The sequence below is a fragment of the Petaurus breviceps genome, unplaced genomic scaffold (assembly GCF_028583685.1).
Source record: "Petaurus breviceps papuanus isolate PSGF00001 unplaced genomic scaffold, PetGlider_PUasm1.0 90847, whole genome shotgun sequence".
NCBI lineage: Eukaryota > Metazoa > Chordata > Mammalia > Diprotodontia > Petauridae > Petaurus > Petaurus breviceps.
In genome coordinates this window covers 9,018,471-9,037,849 of record NW_027187360.1, presented here as the reverse complement: position 1 = coordinate 9,037,849, position 19,379 = coordinate 9,018,471, and the positions used below count along the sequence as shown (strand labels likewise).

The 19,379-nt window shown below is 37.7% G+C and overlaps 1 protein-coding gene across 1 annotated transcript in view; it reads right to left on the bottom strand.

Moving 5' to 3' along the window:
- The window catches only part of DOK5 (docking protein 5), a 162,911-nt gene that overhangs the window by 33,314 nt on the left and 110,218 nt on the right, over window positions 1-19,379 (bottom strand). The window contains exon 6 of the mRNA XM_069072443.1: window positions 9,273-9,408. Coding sequence (XP_068928544.1) covers window positions 9,273-9,408 — 136 coding nt within the window. The remainder of the gene's footprint in view (window positions 1-9,272; window positions 9,409-19,379) is intronic.

Here is a 19,379-nt window from a genome sequence, read left to right as displayed (position 1 = left end):
TCACTACCAGGGCACATATTTCAGAAATTCCAGGGAGATTCCATAGCATTTCTATTTGCGCCTATCACAGCACATGACATCACATCCCAGTGAAACCTTCAAAGTACACAGTAAAAGTCCAGATAAATCTGTTTGGTTCACTGAGGCTTCATTCCTGAGACAGTTGCCATCCATACCTAAGTCAGGTTTTAAGAGGGAGCATGGTTTGATGGAGAAATTCCTGGATTTTGAATCAGAGGACCTGGGTTTGAATTCTGCCTCTGATACTTAGCAGATGTGCAGTCCCAGGCAAGATATTTAACCTTTCTGGAATTCAATTCCCTCTGTAAAATGAGTCTTAGACTACATTCCATGCAGGGCTCCCTCAAGCTCTCGATCCCGGAACTTTAATTTTCATCTTAGTTTATTTGACATGTGCCTCTGTCTGGTGATTTCACTTTTTGCTTGTTCTACTAACACACACAGAAACATGAATGCACACATACGTTATCACACGCACACGCACACACACACACGTTTTTCCATATGTAATTTTTCTTAGATTTAACTTGTTCCTGAAAATAGTGAAGTCCAACATGCAAAAGAAATATTTATCTTCACATGTCCTTTCCCCATCCTTTAATGCCTTCATTCCAATGTCTATCTGTAAATATCTTATTGATTTTTCAAGGCTCTTGTCAAACTTCCTTTATGCCTTCAGCCAGAAATAAACTCTCCCTCCACTTTTTTGGGAGTATAACACTTATTGTCTGAAACAAAGGAAATTATTATATAATAAATGGATTATATTTATTTGCTTATATGTCATATTTTCTCCACTAGACTCTAAGGTTTATGAGAGAAGGGACCTTTTCTCATGGGCCTTTATACCTAGCATGGTGTCTTGAACACAACAGGTTTCAATAAAGGTTAATTAATTGATATTCCAGCAAATTAAATATGTTTCATTTAGGCAATAGCCTATAATTGCATAAAACAGAAATATAGACATATCACTTAAGTAGCAATTTCCTTAATGAGAACCAGAAAGTAATTTCTGCTATTGTGAGATAGTACTCTTTGCAGGGGGAGCAGGGGAGTATTTTTAAAATTGAGAAGCATTTAGTGTTAGGGATGAAAATCCTAGCATACCAATTGATTGGTTGCTGCTATTATATGAGCAATTATTGCTGCTACCACCATTATTATACCTACTATTATAATTGCAATTGCAGTGATTTATTTAACCTTAAAATTTACCTAATGAACCTAAAAATGACTACATTTTAATTCTTAAATACTCTGTTGATTTGATTTCATGATTCCCTTGTCCTGCACAGCATTGTTTTTTAAAAATTAGAATGAAATGTTTTTTAAGCACTTGGTAAAAACACAGTACCTCTTGAATTCTCTCATCCCAGTTGGAAACCACATTGTGCATACTCCTTGAGGGCAAAGACCATTTCTTATTTATGTTTATATCTTTCCAAACACAGGAGATATTCTATAAGTATATGGTGAATGACTGAACCACCATAATGAAAGCAGGGTTATAGATCAGTAACCAATTTCAGTATTATTTTTTTAATCTCAACAAATGGAATATGATATAATAGAAGTCTCAGTGTGGAAAGAGATTGATTTATTATAAAACTAAGCGGTCCAAAGCCAGAAGTGTTAAAAGTTTCATTTTAAGGAGGGCTCACTTTGGGCTGCATCAGCCTTAAAGGTTTCATGAAGGAGGTGCAACTCGTTCTTGGAGAAAGTGCTCTGACATAATGCTGTGTTCTAGGGTTCTCTGGCCGACAGCTAACTGCAATTACTCTGTCTCCAGGCTACCACTTGAGGGAAAGACTGAAGTGACGTATGCATTCCGGGAATGACTGGCTCCTTGCAAAGAGCCACTCCTCATTCCAAAATTAGACATCAGTCACTGATACTAACACAGGGGATGCCTCAAAGGTGGCAAAAATAGCCCTGCTACTGAGGGAATAACCCTAGCAATGTACATAACAATGCTACTCTGTCCTCTCAATAGCTCTGGGGTTGGAAAAGCCCTTAGCAATCATCCAAGCCAGCCTCCTCATTTTACAGTTGAGGAAACTAAGAGTCAGGGAAGTAAAATGACTTGTCTAATGCCAAGGTGTTACTAATAGAGCTGGGTTGTGAACTCAGGTCCCTTGACTCCAAATTCAGGTTTTTATTTTCCACTGCACTACAGTGTCTCCTACAGCTGGGATGTATTTATCAAATAAAATGAGACAACCAAACTTTTCAATCCTGTATTTCATCTGGCCTCAAATCCACACTATTTCCAAAGTCTTTAATCACCTTCTTTGGAAGAGTAATAAAGTATACAGTAAACTAGAGATTGGGACACGGGTGGGGGAGAACTACAAAACAAATAATGTTAATACTGAAAGGAATTTTAGATCATCTAATACAATCTTCTTAGGGGAAAAGGAGGCTCAGAGAATGAGTTAAATGATTTACCCAAGATCACAAGACTAACAATTACCTATTGGGACTAGAACCCAGAATTTCTGAGTGGCTTCCAAGCCAGTATTCTTTCCATGATACTACATTGCTTCTACAGAAGAAAATAAAGATTTAAGACATGGCAAAGTAAAACTACTACATAGCAACACTACTTTCAGAAACATATTTCTAATAACATCCATTATATTCAGCTACAAGGTTTATTTAAAATTGCTAGAAAATGCTCTGATACAAATGTTTGAAAACACTAGGAATAGGCACCACTCTAGACAGAGAAAGGAGTTTAATCCTCCAAACATATCAGAAACCATAAAGTATAAAAGCATATGAAAAGGTAAGAAAACAAAATGAAAAGCTTATATTGTGATTCAGACAAGGGATCAGCAGGCTACATATCACATGATGGGAAATGCTCTTTCACCACTGGCCTTCAGAAGAATTTGTAGAAGCTTCACCATATTAGCAGCAGAAATTTTTCTGACTAGCTCAGTTGGTGGAATCCTGTTAGTAATGAGGTCAAGGTTATGGGTTCAAGTACCAAATGAGCTAGGTAACTTCATTCTGTTCCCCAACCTACAACCCCAGCCCTCTCAACAGAGCAGACTGCTGGCTACTAAGGGCAGCTAGGTGAGAAAATTCAGGTGAATGACTGCAAAGTCATCCCAATTATGGGAAAAAAATTCTGAAGGAAGGTAACCTTTAGACCGTGGTTCAGCAGTATATTCTCTATGTACAAAAGAATAAAAAGAATAGTAGTTTTTTTCCTCTCAGATAAAATTTCAAATGTGAATTTCCAGTTTCTCACTCTGCTTTATGCTTCTTCAAAATTCACATTACTTTTGAAATTTTGCTGCTTTGGTTGAAACTGGATAAGTAACTGAAAAATCGCTCTTATTTTATAAACTTGGGAGGGAGAAGAATTTAACTATTCCTTCAAGGAAGAAGCAAATTTTACCTCAATTGGTGTGCCTAGTCCACTAATCATAGAGCAAAACCAGACCAAGCTATATTGTGTAATTATATATCTCAAGAGAAAATGTGAAGACTCCTCATATGCTTGATTAATTATCAGATAAAATAATAAGGAAGTTTTAAATGAAAAACATGTACCCACAATCTAGGGCAATCCCTCACAAAGCTAGTGAAGCCAGTCAATGACTTACATACAAGGTAATTTAAGTAATCCTGAGTCAACTTTTCTAAACTGAGCCAAATCCAATCATGATCAGAATCATAGCTGGCATTCATAAAGCACTTTACAATTACAAGTAACTTTGCATTCATTATTTCATTGAATCTGCTGTGTTAGATAATGCAAGTATTATAAAAGGAGAACTGTGACTTCATCAATATGAAAAACTTCCAATTCAGTAAAATTTCCTCTACCCATGTAGGTTGGTGCCTTCTCTAGAATGTAGGGCTGTAGGGAATTGTCAGGAAAACGGAAAGGTTAAATGATTTGCCTAGGGTCAAGGAACTAGTCTGTATCAGAAGCAGGCTGGAACTTGAACGCCAGTCCTCTAGCCTTCAAGGCTCATTCTCTATCCACTATGCCATGCTCTCTCTTAAAAGAACTGTATGTGTGCATACAAATAACTATAATGCAAGCTATAATGTGACAATTATATAGGCGAGGTCTAAACTTATTGATGTGGAAGATCAAAAACGGCAGCTAGAAGGCACAATGGATAGAGTGGCTGGGCCTAATGACAGTAAGACTGGTCTTCCTGAGTTCAAATCTGGCCTCAGACACTTACTAGTAGTGTGACCTTGACACTTAACTCTGCCTCAGTTTCCTCATATGTAAAATGGCCTGGAGAAAGAAATGGCAAATCATTCCAATATCTTTGCCAAGAAAACCCCAAATGGGGTCACAGAGAATTGGACATGACTTAAAACAACTGGACAAAAACATACAAAAAAGAAGACAGCGCTTATAACTGGAGGGAAGCCAGGAAAGCTGTAGGAAGAAGGCTGCAAATGAAGGTCTTGAAGGAAGGGAAAGATTCCAACAGGCAGATGTGAGAAGGGCAGCATGAGCAAAGACTCAGTTTGGTTTGGTTAAATCAGAGAGTATGCTAAGGGGAAGAGTCAGGGACAAGCTAGATTGGATCCACATTGTGGAAGGCCTTAAATGTCAAACTAATGAGTTTGAAATGTATTCAGGAGGCAAAAGAGACATTGAAGGGCTTTAGATTGGATCCACATTGTGGAAGGCCTTAAATGTCAAGCTAATGAGTTTGAAATGTATTCAGCAGGCAAAAGAGACATTGAAGGGCTTTATTTTGAGCACTGCATTGCTATGGTGTTACATGTTCACAAAAGAAATTACTCTGGACTAAGCACTGGAAGCAAGGAGATAAAACATTATATATTCCCTATCTCTAATGGACTTCCATTATCATGTATATTATGTGAGAAGCAAATACAGTAGAACCTCAGTTTAAAAGTAACCTGATTTACGTATGCGTCACTGGACGAAGAAAAATTTTTCTCAAAATTTGTCTTGCAGGATGAAAAAAAATTCGCCATATGAACATCATGTTTGTACTTGAACGGCTTGAGAAGGGATGATGATCAGCTAGGGCAATTTTTGTTTTTTCTTTTATAGATCTTTCTTGCAACATCAAAACACCAAAGAACCAACATTAGTGATAATTATGAAGAAAAAAAGAGAAAAGGGGACCTGTACAGCCAGATATTATAATACAAAGTAGTAATTATCAATACTATTATTTTATAAAAGGCTAAAAAAAGGAGTTAAATGTAAAATAATAAGTAATTCAGAGTCAGAAGCAAAGACATATAGTAGACTAGCTTTTTTGTTTTGTTTTGTTTTCCTATGTCAAACAAAGTAATCTCAGGTCGATATATCACCTAATTGGCCTCATTCAGTGTTAACCTTTTGTGAAGGCAGCATTGTTCGCTCTTAACAGTACCATTACAAGTGTGTTCACATGTGTTTGCATATGTACAGTAGTACTTTGTGTAAAAGCTTACAGTAGTGATTGTGATCTACAACAAGAGCTCGTGGAGGAATATAACCAGGAGCTGAGGATGGACAAACTGATAAATCTGTGACACTGAGAGGTTGCAGAGGAGTTCTCATCTGAGGAGGAGGTGGAGAGGTGGGAGGAGTCCCTCACCCTCACATCAAGTGAGATTAGGGAGGTTTATCAGATGTGGAGAAAAGTGCAAAATTTTGTTGAAAAACATCACCCAAATAATACTGTAGCAATGAGGGCCACAAATATGTATTTAACTATAATGTAATGTCACATTTCCATGACATTCTGAAAAAACATCAAAAACAAGTGTTGTTTGACAAATTCCTAGTCAGAAGCAAATGTAAAGAAAAAAAGAAACAATGAATCAGAACATGAAAGTGATTCTAAAAAATAAAAAAATAAGTGAAGGCAATAGTGTTGGTCCTACTTTTTGTGAAAATAGCATAAGAAAGAACACTCCTGCCATTGGAATTCCCAATGTTCTCATGGAAGGAGATTCTCCTTCCAAGCAATAACCCTTTCCCCTCCTCCTCCTTCTTGGCTCCCTCACACCAGTCATGACTCTTCTCAAAGGTAAAGTGCAAGTGAATTTGTTTTATTTTTGGTTTATATTGTGTACTAATCATTGATATTGTATTTCAGGTGTATTAGGGACAAAAAATACATAAATTATAAATAATTATTTTTATATTAATATTTTTGGGATGTGGTACCGATCTTCTTACTTTAAATTATTTCTTATGGGAAAATTTGCTTTATGAACAAATCACATGACTAACAGAATCTCAGAACGAATTAAATTTGGGGGGGGGAGTCAAGATGGCGCAGTAAAAACAGGACTTTCTCAGGACTCTGGCTTCCATCTCCCCTGATTCATATAAAAGGGGCCTCTAAACAAACTTCAGAGCTACAGAACCCACAAAATGACACAGAGAAGCTAACCTACCGCTGAGGACAGCCCTGTAGGCTGGCAGGAATCGGCCAATGCAGTGCTCTGGGAGCCAACACCGGCCCCGCCCATGCCTGAGGTTTTAACTCCAGGGCCGGCCTGACCAGCCACCAGCTGGAGGGACTTAAGATCACCAGCAGCTGTGGCCGTTTCCAGATGTATCAACACATAGACACTAAGGACACAGTGAGAGGTCAGTGCAGTGTGGACTTTGGGACCCAGTAGTTAGGAGTGCAGTTGGCCTTTGCCCCCGCAGAGAGAAGTCCCTGAGGAGGCACAGCAGTACAGCCGCCCCACAGCAGGTTCAGCTCCTGGACCGCAGAGTGTAGGGGGACCAAGCAACCAGTCTGAGGGGTAATGGCTCTTGCTTTAACCTGCTTGGATCTGGATTGCAGTCTAGGGTGGAGATCCTGGGGTGTGTGACCAGCTTGCCAAAGTGTGTGGAGAGTTCGGAGAGGGCACCCAACTAATACCTTCAGCATCTGAGAAAACCCCAGCGTTTTGGATGAAGGCCCCCTCTTTGGGGGCAGAGTCCTACTGTAGCAAAAAGCCCAGGGGTCAAGTGATTGAGTGGCGACATGAGCAGGCAAAAGAAGCAAAATAAACAGAGCAACCCAACTTTCAACTCCTATTTTGACAACAAAAAGTATCAAAACATGAAACAGGAGGAAGACAGTGAAGTCAAAATTCATGCACCAAAAGTTCCAAAGAAAAAATATAAGCTGGTTACAGGCCATAGAGGACCTTAAGAAGCAAATAAGAGAAGTGGAGGAAAAATTGGGAAGAAAAATGAGAATGATGCAAGAAAATTATGAAATGAAAGTCAACAGCCTGACTGAGGAAAATAACACCTTAAAAAATAGACTAACTCAAAGGGCAAAAGAGGCTCAAAGGCAATGAGGAGAAGAATGCCTTAAAAAGCCAAATTTGCCAGATAGAAAAAAGAATCTCAAAAGCTCACTGAGGAGAATCATTTCTTCAGAATTAGATTGGAGCAAGTGGAAGTTAGTGACTTTATGAGAAATCATGATGCTGTTAAACAGATCCAAACAAATGAAAGAATAGAAGGTAATGTGAAATATCTCATTGAAAAAACCACTGACCTGGAAAATAGATCCAGGAGAGATAATTTAAAAATTATTGGACTACCTGAAAGCCATGATCAAAGAAAGAACCTAGAAATCATCCTCCAAGAAGTTCTCAAGGAAAATAGCCCTGATGTTTTAGAATCAAGGCAAAACAGAGGTTGAAAGAATCCACCAATCACCTCCTGATAAAGATCCCAAAAAGAAAACTCCTGGGAATATTATACACAGGTTCTGAAATTCCCAGATAAAGAAGAGAATATTACAAGCAGCCAGGAAGAAACAATTTGAATATTGTGGAAACACAATCAGGATAAACCAGGATCTGGCAGCTTCTACCCTGAGGGATTGAAGGGCTTGGAATATGACATTCTGGAGGTCAAAGGAGCTGGGATTAAAACCAAGAATCACTTACCCAGAAAAACTGAGTATCATGTTTCAGGGGGAAATATGGTCATTCAGTGGAACAGAGGACTTTCAAGTATTCTTGATGAAAAAACCAGAGTTCAATAGAAAATTTGACATTCAGATACAAGAAGCAAGAGAAACATGAGAAGGTAAACAGGCAAAAAAGAATCATAAGGAACTTATCAAAGTTGAACTATTTACATTCCTACGTGGAAAAATGATAGCTGTAACTGATGCAACTTTTCTCAGTATGAAAATAGTTGAAGGGAATATATAGGAGAGTATATGGGCTTATGAATACATATGTGAATGTGTATATGTATTTACAGGTATACATACATAGGGGGCAAAGGACCAATTTAATAGGAAGGGATTATACTTAAAAGGTAAAATTAAGAGGTGAAAGAGGAATATAATGAGAGGAGATGGGGAGAGACAGAATGGGGTAAAGTATCTCATACTGAAGAGGCAAGGGAAAATGGTTACAATGGAGGGGAAGAATAGGAAGGCAAAAGGGAATGGGTCAACCTTATTCTCATTGAAATTGGCTCACGGAGGGAATGACATACACACTATATAGGGTATCTCACCCTACAGGAGAGTAGGGGGGAAGGGGATGAGAGGGGGGATGATGGAATGGAGGGCAGGCTGGGGGGGAGGGAAGTTGGAAGCACCCACTTTTGAAAAGGGACAGGATCAGAGTAGAGAATAGAACAAGTGGAAGGTGGGATAGGAGGGAGGGAAATATAGTCACTCTTTTACAATATATCTACTATGTCATTGTTTTGCATTAGCTACACAGGTACAACGTATACTGAATTGCTTATCTTCCCAGTATGGGTGGGTGACAAGGAAGGACGGGAAAGAATATGGAATTCAAAGTTTTAAAATCAAATATTTAAACATATATGTGCCATTATTAATACTATTTTACATGTAATTGGGAAATAAGATATACAGGCACTGGGGCATAGAGATCCACCATACCCTACTGGAAAAGTTGAAGGGGGTATGGGAGAGAGCAGATTGGAGGAGGGGATATCCTGTGGGACTGCTATTTTGGGGTGGTGGGTAGGGGCAAAAAGGAGAGGAAATTTGCAACTCAAAATCTGGGAGAAATTAATGATGTAAACCAGAAGTTAATAAAGCATTTCAAAAATAAATAAACAAATAAATTTTAAAAAGAATTAAATTTGTAAACCAAGGTTCTACTCTAATGAGTTATTAGGTATAGAATCAAGTTGTTGTCCTATATAAATGCTGACTGTAAGCTCCATAAGAAACCCCTTGGTTGACACTGATTGGTGCAATATGTTGGATAACAAAAAGAATTGTCAAACGTACCATTGAATTTTTCACACTCTGAAGCAGACGCTCATGCTGCTCTGCTATAGCCAGCGCAGCAGAGTGTACTTTCTGATAGATGGCTTCTCCATCTCTTGTTTGGAAAATAAAAAGTCCTTCCCCAGTATCACACATCCTGTCAAAACAAAACAGAAATTGTCTGAGATTCAAGTTACTAGGACAATGAACCAAGAGTGTCGTCAATACAATTCAAAGTAAATCAACATCACTATTAAATGTCTACCCATCATGTGTAGAGTGCTTGTTAGGTGGGGGGGGGGGAGAAGCAGAAATTTAAATAAGACACCCATACCTGCCCTCATGCATCTTAAAGTCTAGCAGTGGCAGCGAGTGGATCAACAGTTCAAACATTGGGTCTCAAGGGAGGAACACCTGAGTTCAAACTTAAATCAAAAAGGGCCAAAAATAGTTGTGTGGACAGTTAGTTATTTCTCATTAAAATAAACAGTGAGGCCTATGTTCTTTGGTCCCTTTGTTAGAGCCTTGTCAGTACAGACAGTAAAAACATATTCCCATAGGAGGGATTCAAAGGAGTAAATATGTATCTGGCTTTATAGGACCCCTGAGATTCCATCAAAATGAAGGTTTCATGGTTCTATGATTCTATTTAGGCAGTCATCAAACTTCTTCCATTATCTTCATTCAGTACTAAATGCCACTCTCATGATATGAAGAGCATACCCTCACTCTGCAGACATAGGCAGCTAAACAAGGGGTTAACTGGAGGCATTGGTGAGTTTTGCTGACCTAGTTTGTTGACCATGTCAGTACTGCAGGGAAACCAGAATGTGGGTACTTGCTCCATCAATTCAGATCTCAACCTAGTCATACATCATCACCTCACCTGATGTGTGTCCATATTTTCCTAGGCAATAGTTTTTCCAAAATATATCAATGTGCTAGAGACCTTCCCCCCTCCATTTTGTGAATCCCAGTATAACACTTCCTCAAGGAACCATATGCTCCTTTGGCATTTGGTGTTAAGCAGGAATAGAAATATCACCTCCATACAGGACCATTAAAAGACAAATGCAAATTTTCTTGAAGAGAATGGTGCATAATTATAAGGAAATTAATTAGGTCCATTCCAGTTACATTTTATATAATCATAAAAGAAGTAGATGATTGATGATTCAATTTCCTTGCTGGTTCAATAGCTTATACTTAGTTAGCATTTTGCTTTACAAAGCTCGTTGCACAAATTATCTGATCTGATCCTCAAAACCCTTTCAGGGAGGTGAGGCAAGAATTATTATTTCCAATTCACCAAAAAGGCAACTGAGACACAGAGAAGTTGAGTGACTTGTCCAAGGTCATAAAGTCATTAAGACATAAAGCTAGGCCACAATCTCAATCAGTTCTTTCAGTTCTTATATCCAATGTCTTCTTGACTACATCATATTGTCTAATAATATAGCACTCTAGCTATAATAATAATAGTAATAATAACTAGCATTTAAGGTTTGCAAAAGTACTTTACTAATATCACTTTATTTAAACCTCACAATAACCCTGGGAGGTGGTTGCTATTATTATCCTATTTTACAGATAAAGAAACTAAGGTGAACGAGTTAAGTGACTTAAAGGTCAGACATCTAGTAAATATTTGAGAATGAATTTGAACCCAAGTCCCTGACTCTGTCCACTGTACCATCTAGCTACCTCTTAGCTCTAGGAATATATCTTCCAGCAGATAATCCCAGTTGCCCCAATATGACAATAATCTGTTGATAAATGAAGAGACAAACAACTTGTCAATCTAGGAAATTTAGAGCACAAATTCTGCTTAATGATTTAATTTTAGAAAACAGTGGTCCCCTGTATTTACGAGATAAGTAGCTGTTCATCCCTTACTTTATTTAGGTGGACAACATGAACAGGGTCATTGTTTTATTTGTTTGCTTGTTTGTTAAGTGAACTCTACTTTTTTACAATAACAGAAGAACTCTCTTTATTGGAAAACACAAAAGGCTGTCTATCATCTGCTGGTTTTTTCTAATTCTTTTTCTTAAAGATTATTCTGGCCTCTTCCTACATTTCTGGTCTTCTTACTCCTCAGTCCCAAATATACACTCTGCAATCTAGGGACATCGGTCTTCTTGCTGTTCTTCCCACAAGGCATTCCATCTTCCTACTCATTTGATTTTTACTGGCTGTCCCCTCTGCTTGAAAATTTCTCTTTCATCCCCTCCACAGCCAGTTTTCCTTAGAATTTGAGCTAAAATTCCACCTTGCGCGAGGAGCCTTTCCTGGTCTTCCCTAGTTCTAGTGCGTAGATAATCTATGAGATTATCTCCAATTCAGTCCAGTTTATTCTATCTTGCTGGTATAAAATTAGACTGATGCCCCTGAGGTCAGGGGCTGTTTTTGCTTTTCTTTGTATTACTAGTACTTAGACAGCGACTGATAAGCATATGGTAAATGTTTGTTGACTTAAAATTTCCTTATATAGTTTGTCTTGAAACAAATTGCTTGTTTTTAATTCATTAACAAATGTAACCAAATCTTGAATTAATTCAATGGGCAAAGATGGGATAAGAGTGAAACATCGGATTAACCTCTAAGTAAGTTATTTGCCCTCTCTGAGTATCAATTTCCTCATCTATAAAATGAAGGGTCTGGGCTAGATGATTTCTCAAATGCCTTTCTAGTCACCAAATTCTACGGTTTTATTACTCTAAGTCCTACAAATGGACTAATGGTTTTTCATACCCAGTAATGTTCCTTTCTCATTTTGGGAGAGATTAAAAATCAAAACGATGGTGTTACTAATGTGTCTCCCACCTATAAGCCCATGCTCCAAGAGACAATCCATATATATTTCCTTTCACCTTGTTTTTATTTCCTTTATTTCCCTTCACATAGTTTCCTCTTGCAAGTTTTCCAGGATTCAAATGGAATCCCCATTCCCCCAAACTCTCTTCTTGTAGACTTCTATTTAACATAAACATATAAAAAGAAAACCAGAGAAGACAAAGTAATGATCCTGAGACAATCCTCTCATGGTTTAACCTGCATGCCACCAGTCCATCCAGATGGTTGTAACAAACAGGGACTCTATGCCAGTACAGCAACATTTACATTTTGAATCCTTTAAGTACTGCAATTTCTAAGAGAGTGCAATTTACGCAAAAGGCACATCAATCATACACCCCCAGACAGTGGGTTACAGGCTTTGGCAGACTTGCACACATCTTAAGAACCACATAATTATCATGGGAAGTCACATTATCCGATTTAAATGTTCACAGATGGGTCTTTCCATTTTTCAAAGCATCATGCTTGAACATCTCATTCTGTTGGAGAATTGACCCTAAGTTCTTGAAGTCTATGCCAGTAAAGGCTAAGTCCTGGACTACCCTATCAAGGTCTTTAGTATGAGCTCAGTAACAAACCATGTCTGTCATTTGAGGATCAGCATAGCTGCCTGCCAAGGCTCATCGATTTATTTCTCTATGATGCCGTCAATCTTTGGCAACTGCCTTTTGCTTTCGCAGAGACAGAAGAGGAAAAAGAAATTGAGGGTCCTAAGAATAGATAGCTTAAAGTGCTATACTAATAGCACAAGTCATTCAGACTTTGGGTGGGTCTTCTATGGAGGATTTCAATTTCTTCAAAGAGTATCACATATGATGATTAGACATGGCTGCGGTTGTAATACCTGAGAGGTAGGCCAATGAAATCATAGGTATGATAACACAATTTTTTTTAATTGGGAATAATCTCAGAAAACAACCCATAGCCAAAAGAAATCTTCATATAACATAACAAACCAATCCAGCCTCTGCTTGGAATCTACCACACCCCGAGACAGCTAATTCTACTTTGGAACACCTCTAATTCTTAGGAACTTTTTCTTGTTTTGTTTGGTATTTTATCTTCCTAATGTCGATACTAAATTACCTTGGCCTCTTTGGAACCTCTATTAAACTATTAGAGGATCCTGACTGTACTCTCTGGGCCAAACAGAACAAGTTTAATCCCTCTTCAAATGACAGTCCTCCTACCATTTGAAGATAGCCATCATGTCGCCCTTAAATCCTCTCTTGTCCTAAACATCTTGTCCTAAGTTCTAAACATTCCAGTTTCTTTGATCAGTCATCATATGACACTGACTATGCCCTTTCATCCGTCTAGTTTCCCTCTCTATGAATGCTATCCAGTTTATTCATATCCTTAAACTGCAGTACCCAGAAATAAAAACACAATACTCCTTATATAGTAGGACTAGGACAGAATACAAAGGGACTATCACCTCCGTAGTCCTTATTCCTATATTAAGGTGTCCCTTAACAGCTCAACAACAACACATTATTGACTGATTCATAACAGGCCATTGCATTTGATATGTTAGATTCCGAGGGTTGTTTTCTCATTTCTTTTAATGTAACCTGAATGTTACTTCAGAAAGTTTTTCCACCTTTCACTCCAAAAAAACTTCTTTGCCTCCATGGAATCTGCATGACTCAGGCCAAGAAAAGACTTAGATGATAAAGTAAATTAATTTTTTTAAATTTTGTTTTGTTTTTGTTTTAGAGCATAGCAGGTTATGGAAGTGAAAGAAGACAAGTTAAAAATTGGGGGGGATCTAGTCAGGGACATAAATGGATAACAAAATGGAAGGACAATTGTGAATGCAGTATTAACCTTTGACTCTCTCCTAGCACCAGGCATAATACTTAGTACATACATAGCATTTGTTATTCTTTTATTGTTGGTTGTAGGATACTACTTTGCCCCAAACTCACCAAAAACAAAAACACCTTTCTTTTCAAATGAAAGCTACTTCAGCAGCAATTAAGTTTATTAAATGAAATGCTCTCAGCATTGATGATTTCTTTTTCAAGAATGTTTCCATTTATATGTTCCCCAAAACACCTTTTCATCCAGTCTTCTTGCATCCCATTTAATGATTGTTGTTTTTCATGTGCATATATTTTATTCCCTTCCTCAGATTCCTGACCTATCTGATCATTTCATTTAAAAAACAACATCAAGAACAATTGTGTGTGTGAGGGTGTGGGGGAGGGGGAGGAGGAGTGCTTCCCTGGCAGGGAAAGAAGGTGCATTCATGTGAATTAATTATTCTACAGTCTGCCAAATGCCACCTGAGGTCCTCTCTCTCTGCTTGGGAGAGAACAATCCCTCTTCCAGTTCCTCCCCTCCTCCTCCCACTACAGAGAAAGAAATTTAAATCCACTAGCAACTAAAGGAGATTTTGACAAGGAGACATGCTAGCTAACCCAGCAGTCAGCTATCAAACTTACAAGAAGGTTTGAACTGGGCACAAGTCCCTACCCTTTGTGAAACAATAATCTTCCCTATTACACAATCTTGCCTAATAATGATAACCATTACACAAGGTCTGTTGCTGCTGTACTAGTTATTTTTCAGGCAGATTTTTTCAAATCAAATGATGGCAATGTCCTGGGTCACAGTCTATTTTCTGATATAGATATTTAGACAAGATAATTTTGCTTCTCAGAATTTTTAGGAATTAACAACAGAAAAAAGCAAACAAAAATTGCTTTAAAACATCAATAATAAAATACAAATCACAATAGCTTCCCCTGCCCTTTCCTTTCTCTAAAGGCTAAATAGTTTTTGGAAAATTAATTACACTTTTCAACTTCAGAAGCAATGGGCAGCAATTAATTGGGTAATTGCAATTTTATGTGAGAAGAGCTATTTTTATCTTCTATGCCCTGGATTAATCTTTAGGGAAGAAAGAGAAGAAAGTTCAAAATTAATATGAAAACCTAGAGGGGTAGTTTCAAATACTTCATGTACCCTAATCCACAAAGGAGCATCTCAATCATCTTGGCCTAAATAGAAGTTTACTCCTGGATTATAGTTTAACCTCGAGACTAATTTTCACTCTATCAAAGTCTTTTCGGTATAGAATGTTCAAGCTGAAAGGATCCTTTGTAATCTCTAAATTCAAATATTTTATTTTATAATATGTTATTTTATACCCAGAGAGTTGGTGTGACTTGCTCAGGGTCACACAATTAACTGACGACAGAGTCGGTACTCAAACTCGAGCTTCCTGAAGCTCAGCACAGTATTCTTGCCATTAACCCATACATGTTTACTCTGTCTTGGCACATCAGAAATTAATAAACAATGCATCTAAATAGCAATAAATTTAGAATACAAAACCACAAGCACAAAAACAACAACAACAAAATGATTCACCACAAGATAGATCCTATGGTTGAAATCCAAGACAGGAATCACAACATTCCCCACTAGAGGCATCTGCATGAACTCAGCCAACAATATGGCAACAAAAAAGCACTCAATAAAGGAAAGTCATGCGGAATTATATATAGAAACAGATTCAGGTCATCAACACCAAAAATTACAGAAAAGTTATGCTTATGATCCTGGATTTATTAATCATTCCATACTTTGCAAGGAAATGGTAGAAAATGGGCAACATAGCACTCCAGGATATAAAATTCAATACCTACCAGATAACTAAAAAGACATGATCATGTGACAAGAAATTATATACCACAAACTTTCCTTCATCAACTGAGATGATAAATCCCCATACTATAAACAGAGATACTAAACTCTCCTTGAGAATTCAACAAATAAAGTGTACAAGAATAAGAACATCCTTATGAGCAGAATGGTCACCCACAGCCTTCTGGACAGAATGTTAATCCATAAAAAATTAAGATTATTTTAAAGAATATAAGAATGCCACTATATTGAATGCTTATAATATATATATACCACATAGACTACAAAGCTTTCAAAATATAGAGACTTAGAAGAAGAAATTAAAATCATCTGTTAACAAACTAGGACCTATCTCGGTCCTCCTGTCTGCTCTTAGAGTTGTCCCAAAGATGTTTTTAGTGAACCCACAGAAGACAAGCTTACTCTAGTACTTTTACTCAGTTTCAAAAAAAATATATAGTTAATTTATCAACTTGCATAATAGTCTGTAGAGCATTAAATATAAACAAGTATCATGAGAGGCAGGCCTGGAAGAGGCCTGATCAACTTGGGAGGCAAGTCATCCCATCAACCACAAGGGCCACTACCAGGCCTATCACCAAAGGGCTGGGTCTGGAAAGAGGAAGGTAAGATCCAAATGCAGGGGCCCCTGTCTGGGACAGCAAATTCTCCTGGGGCTACCTCTTCATAGCCCAGAAATTAAAAAATAAAAAAGCCCCTATCAGGACCTCCAAAGATCAGGATGACAGAGTGAACCTTGCCTGCTGCAACCCACCCCCCCGCCCCCCGAAAACATAGTAATTATTGCCCCAGAGCAAAACCCTCTACAGTAAAGGCTTGGGATACCTAGAGGAAGAGCGTGGCTAGGACCCTGCCTCTAAATGGGTAGAAAGCAGACTACAAAGACTCTGGAGTCCTACTATCCTCAGAGGGAGGAACCAAACTCAGAGGGAGACAATGTGGACTCCACATCCACAGCTGAAACATCAACAGGGAACAGGTCCCAAGCACAGAAAACTCTCCTAGATGAGCTCAAAAGGAACTTTGAAAACCAAATGAGAGAGATAGAAGACAAAATCAATAATTCTCTCAAAACCAAAACTGCAGAATTAGAAAAACATTATAATGAAGAAAACATCTCTCTAAAAAGAAAAGTGCGTGATATGGAAAAGGAGCTCCAAAAATTAACCAAGGAAAATGATTTGCTAAAAACTAGAAACAACCAAATTGAAACAAAGAACTCTATGAGGAACCAAGAATTAGTCAAACAAAACAACAAGAATGAAAAATTAGAAAAAGAGGTAAAATACCTCAATGGAAAAATAACTGACCTGGAAAACAGATCCAGGAGAGATAGTCTGAGAATCATAGGCCTACCAGAAAATCATGATGAAACAATGATCCTGGACAACATTCTCCAAGAGCTCGTTAAGGAAAACTGCCCTGAGATACTATAACCTGAAGGTAAAATAGAAATCTAGAGAATCCACCAGACACCTGCTGAAAGAGATACCAAACTGAAAAGTCTTCAAAAGGTTGTGGCCAAACTCCAGAACTACCAGGTAAAAGAGAAAATACTTCAAGTGGCTAGAAAGAAACAATTCAAATGTCAAAGGTCCACAGTGAGGATTATAAAGCATTTGGCAGCCTCTACACTGAAAGATTGGAGGCAGTGGAATACAATTTTCTGGAAGGCAAAAGAGCTTGGGTTACAACCAAGGATCACATACCCAGCGAGACTGAGCATATTCTTCCAGACAAAGAGATGGTCATTCAACAATATAACAGAGTTCCAGACCTTCCTGATAAAAAAAAAACAGAGCTCAATGGAAAATTCAACCTCCAATTATGAGATGCAAGAGTGACATAGAAAGATAAACACACACACAACACAACACACACACACACCCTGCTATTTAATAAGGGCAAACTGTTTATGGACAAGTAGAGGTTATGAGTATAAAATACTCAAAATGATGATTTAAAAAATCTTATTAAGGCCTACAAAGGGACTGCAATGGAAGAAGAGGAATGAAGTGGAAAAGGGTAAATTATGCCACACAAAGAGGCATAAAAACTATATAGCAGAGGAAAAGAAGGGAGGGAGATGAGAATTTTCCCTCATTGGTTCTGGTGCAAGGAGGGAATAACAACCAGTTAATCATAGGACTCTAGGGAGAAAAACACAAAAAGTATCATTTTAAAGGGAAAGAGGGGAGGGAAAGGAGCTTCGCATGAGATTTGTTCCTGTCACTCTTGGTGCGAAGAAGAAATAACATACTTCATTAAGTATAAAAATATCCTACATGTAGTAGGAGGGGCAAAGGGCTATGAAAGAGGGGGGTGGTGGTTAGTAGGGAGGGAAGAAGTAAGGGGTAAGGGGGGAAAAGGGAGAGGGGCTGATAAGGAAATACTGAGGGAGGTGGTGGCCAAAAGTAAAACTATTAAGGGGGAAGGGAGAAGGAGGAAAAATATGAGCATTAACAGGGGAGGGAATAGGATGGAGGGAAAGAAACAGATAATAATCATAACAGTAAATGTGAATAAGATGAACTCTCCCATAAAATGGAGACGGATAGCAGAATGGATTAGAAATCATAATCCTACAATATGCTGTTTACAAGAAACACATCTGAAACAGAGGGATACACACAGGGTAAAGGTAAAAGGCTGGAGTAAAATATATCATGCCTCAGCAAAAGTAAAAAAAAGCAGGGGTAGCAATCCTTATCTTAGATAAAGCAAAAGCAAAAATTGACCTAATTAAAAGAGATAAGGAAGGAAACTATATCCTGTTAAAAGGCACCATCGAGAATGAAGCAATATCATTACTTAACATATATGCATCAAGTGGTATAGCATCCAAATTCCTAGAGGAGAAGGTAAAGGAATTAGAGGAAGAAATAGATAGCAAAACTATACTAGTGGGAGACCTTAATCTCCCCCTCTCTTACCTTGATAAATCCAAACTCAAAATAAACAAGAAAGAAGTTAAGGAGGTGAACAGAATTTTAGAGAGGATAGGTATGATAGATCTCTGGAGAAAACTGAATGGGGATATAAAGGAATATACTTTCTTCTCAGCGGTTCATGGCACATACTCAAAAATTGACCATGATCTAGGGTATAAAAACCTCACAATTCTATGCAGTAAGGCAGAAATATTAAATGCATCCTTCTCAGATCATGATGCAATAATAATTATATGCAATAAAAGGCCATGGAAAGACAGACTAAAAACTAATTGGAAATTAAACAATTTAATCCTAGAGAATGAGTGGGTCAAACAAGAAATTATTTTCATTCAAGAGAATGATAATAATGGGACAACATACCAAAATTTGTGGGATACATTAAAGGCAGTTCTTAGGGGAAGTTGTATATCCCCGAGTGCATACATGATTAAATTAGAGAAAAGGGAGGTCAATGAATTGGGCATGCAATTGAAAAACCAAGAAAAAATAACAAATTCAAAATCCCCAATTAAATACTAAATTAGAAATATTGAAAACCACAGGAGAGATTAATAAAATTGAAATTAAGAAAACTATTGAATTAATAAATAAAACTAAGAGCTGCTTTTATGGAAAAAAATAATAAAATTGATAGACC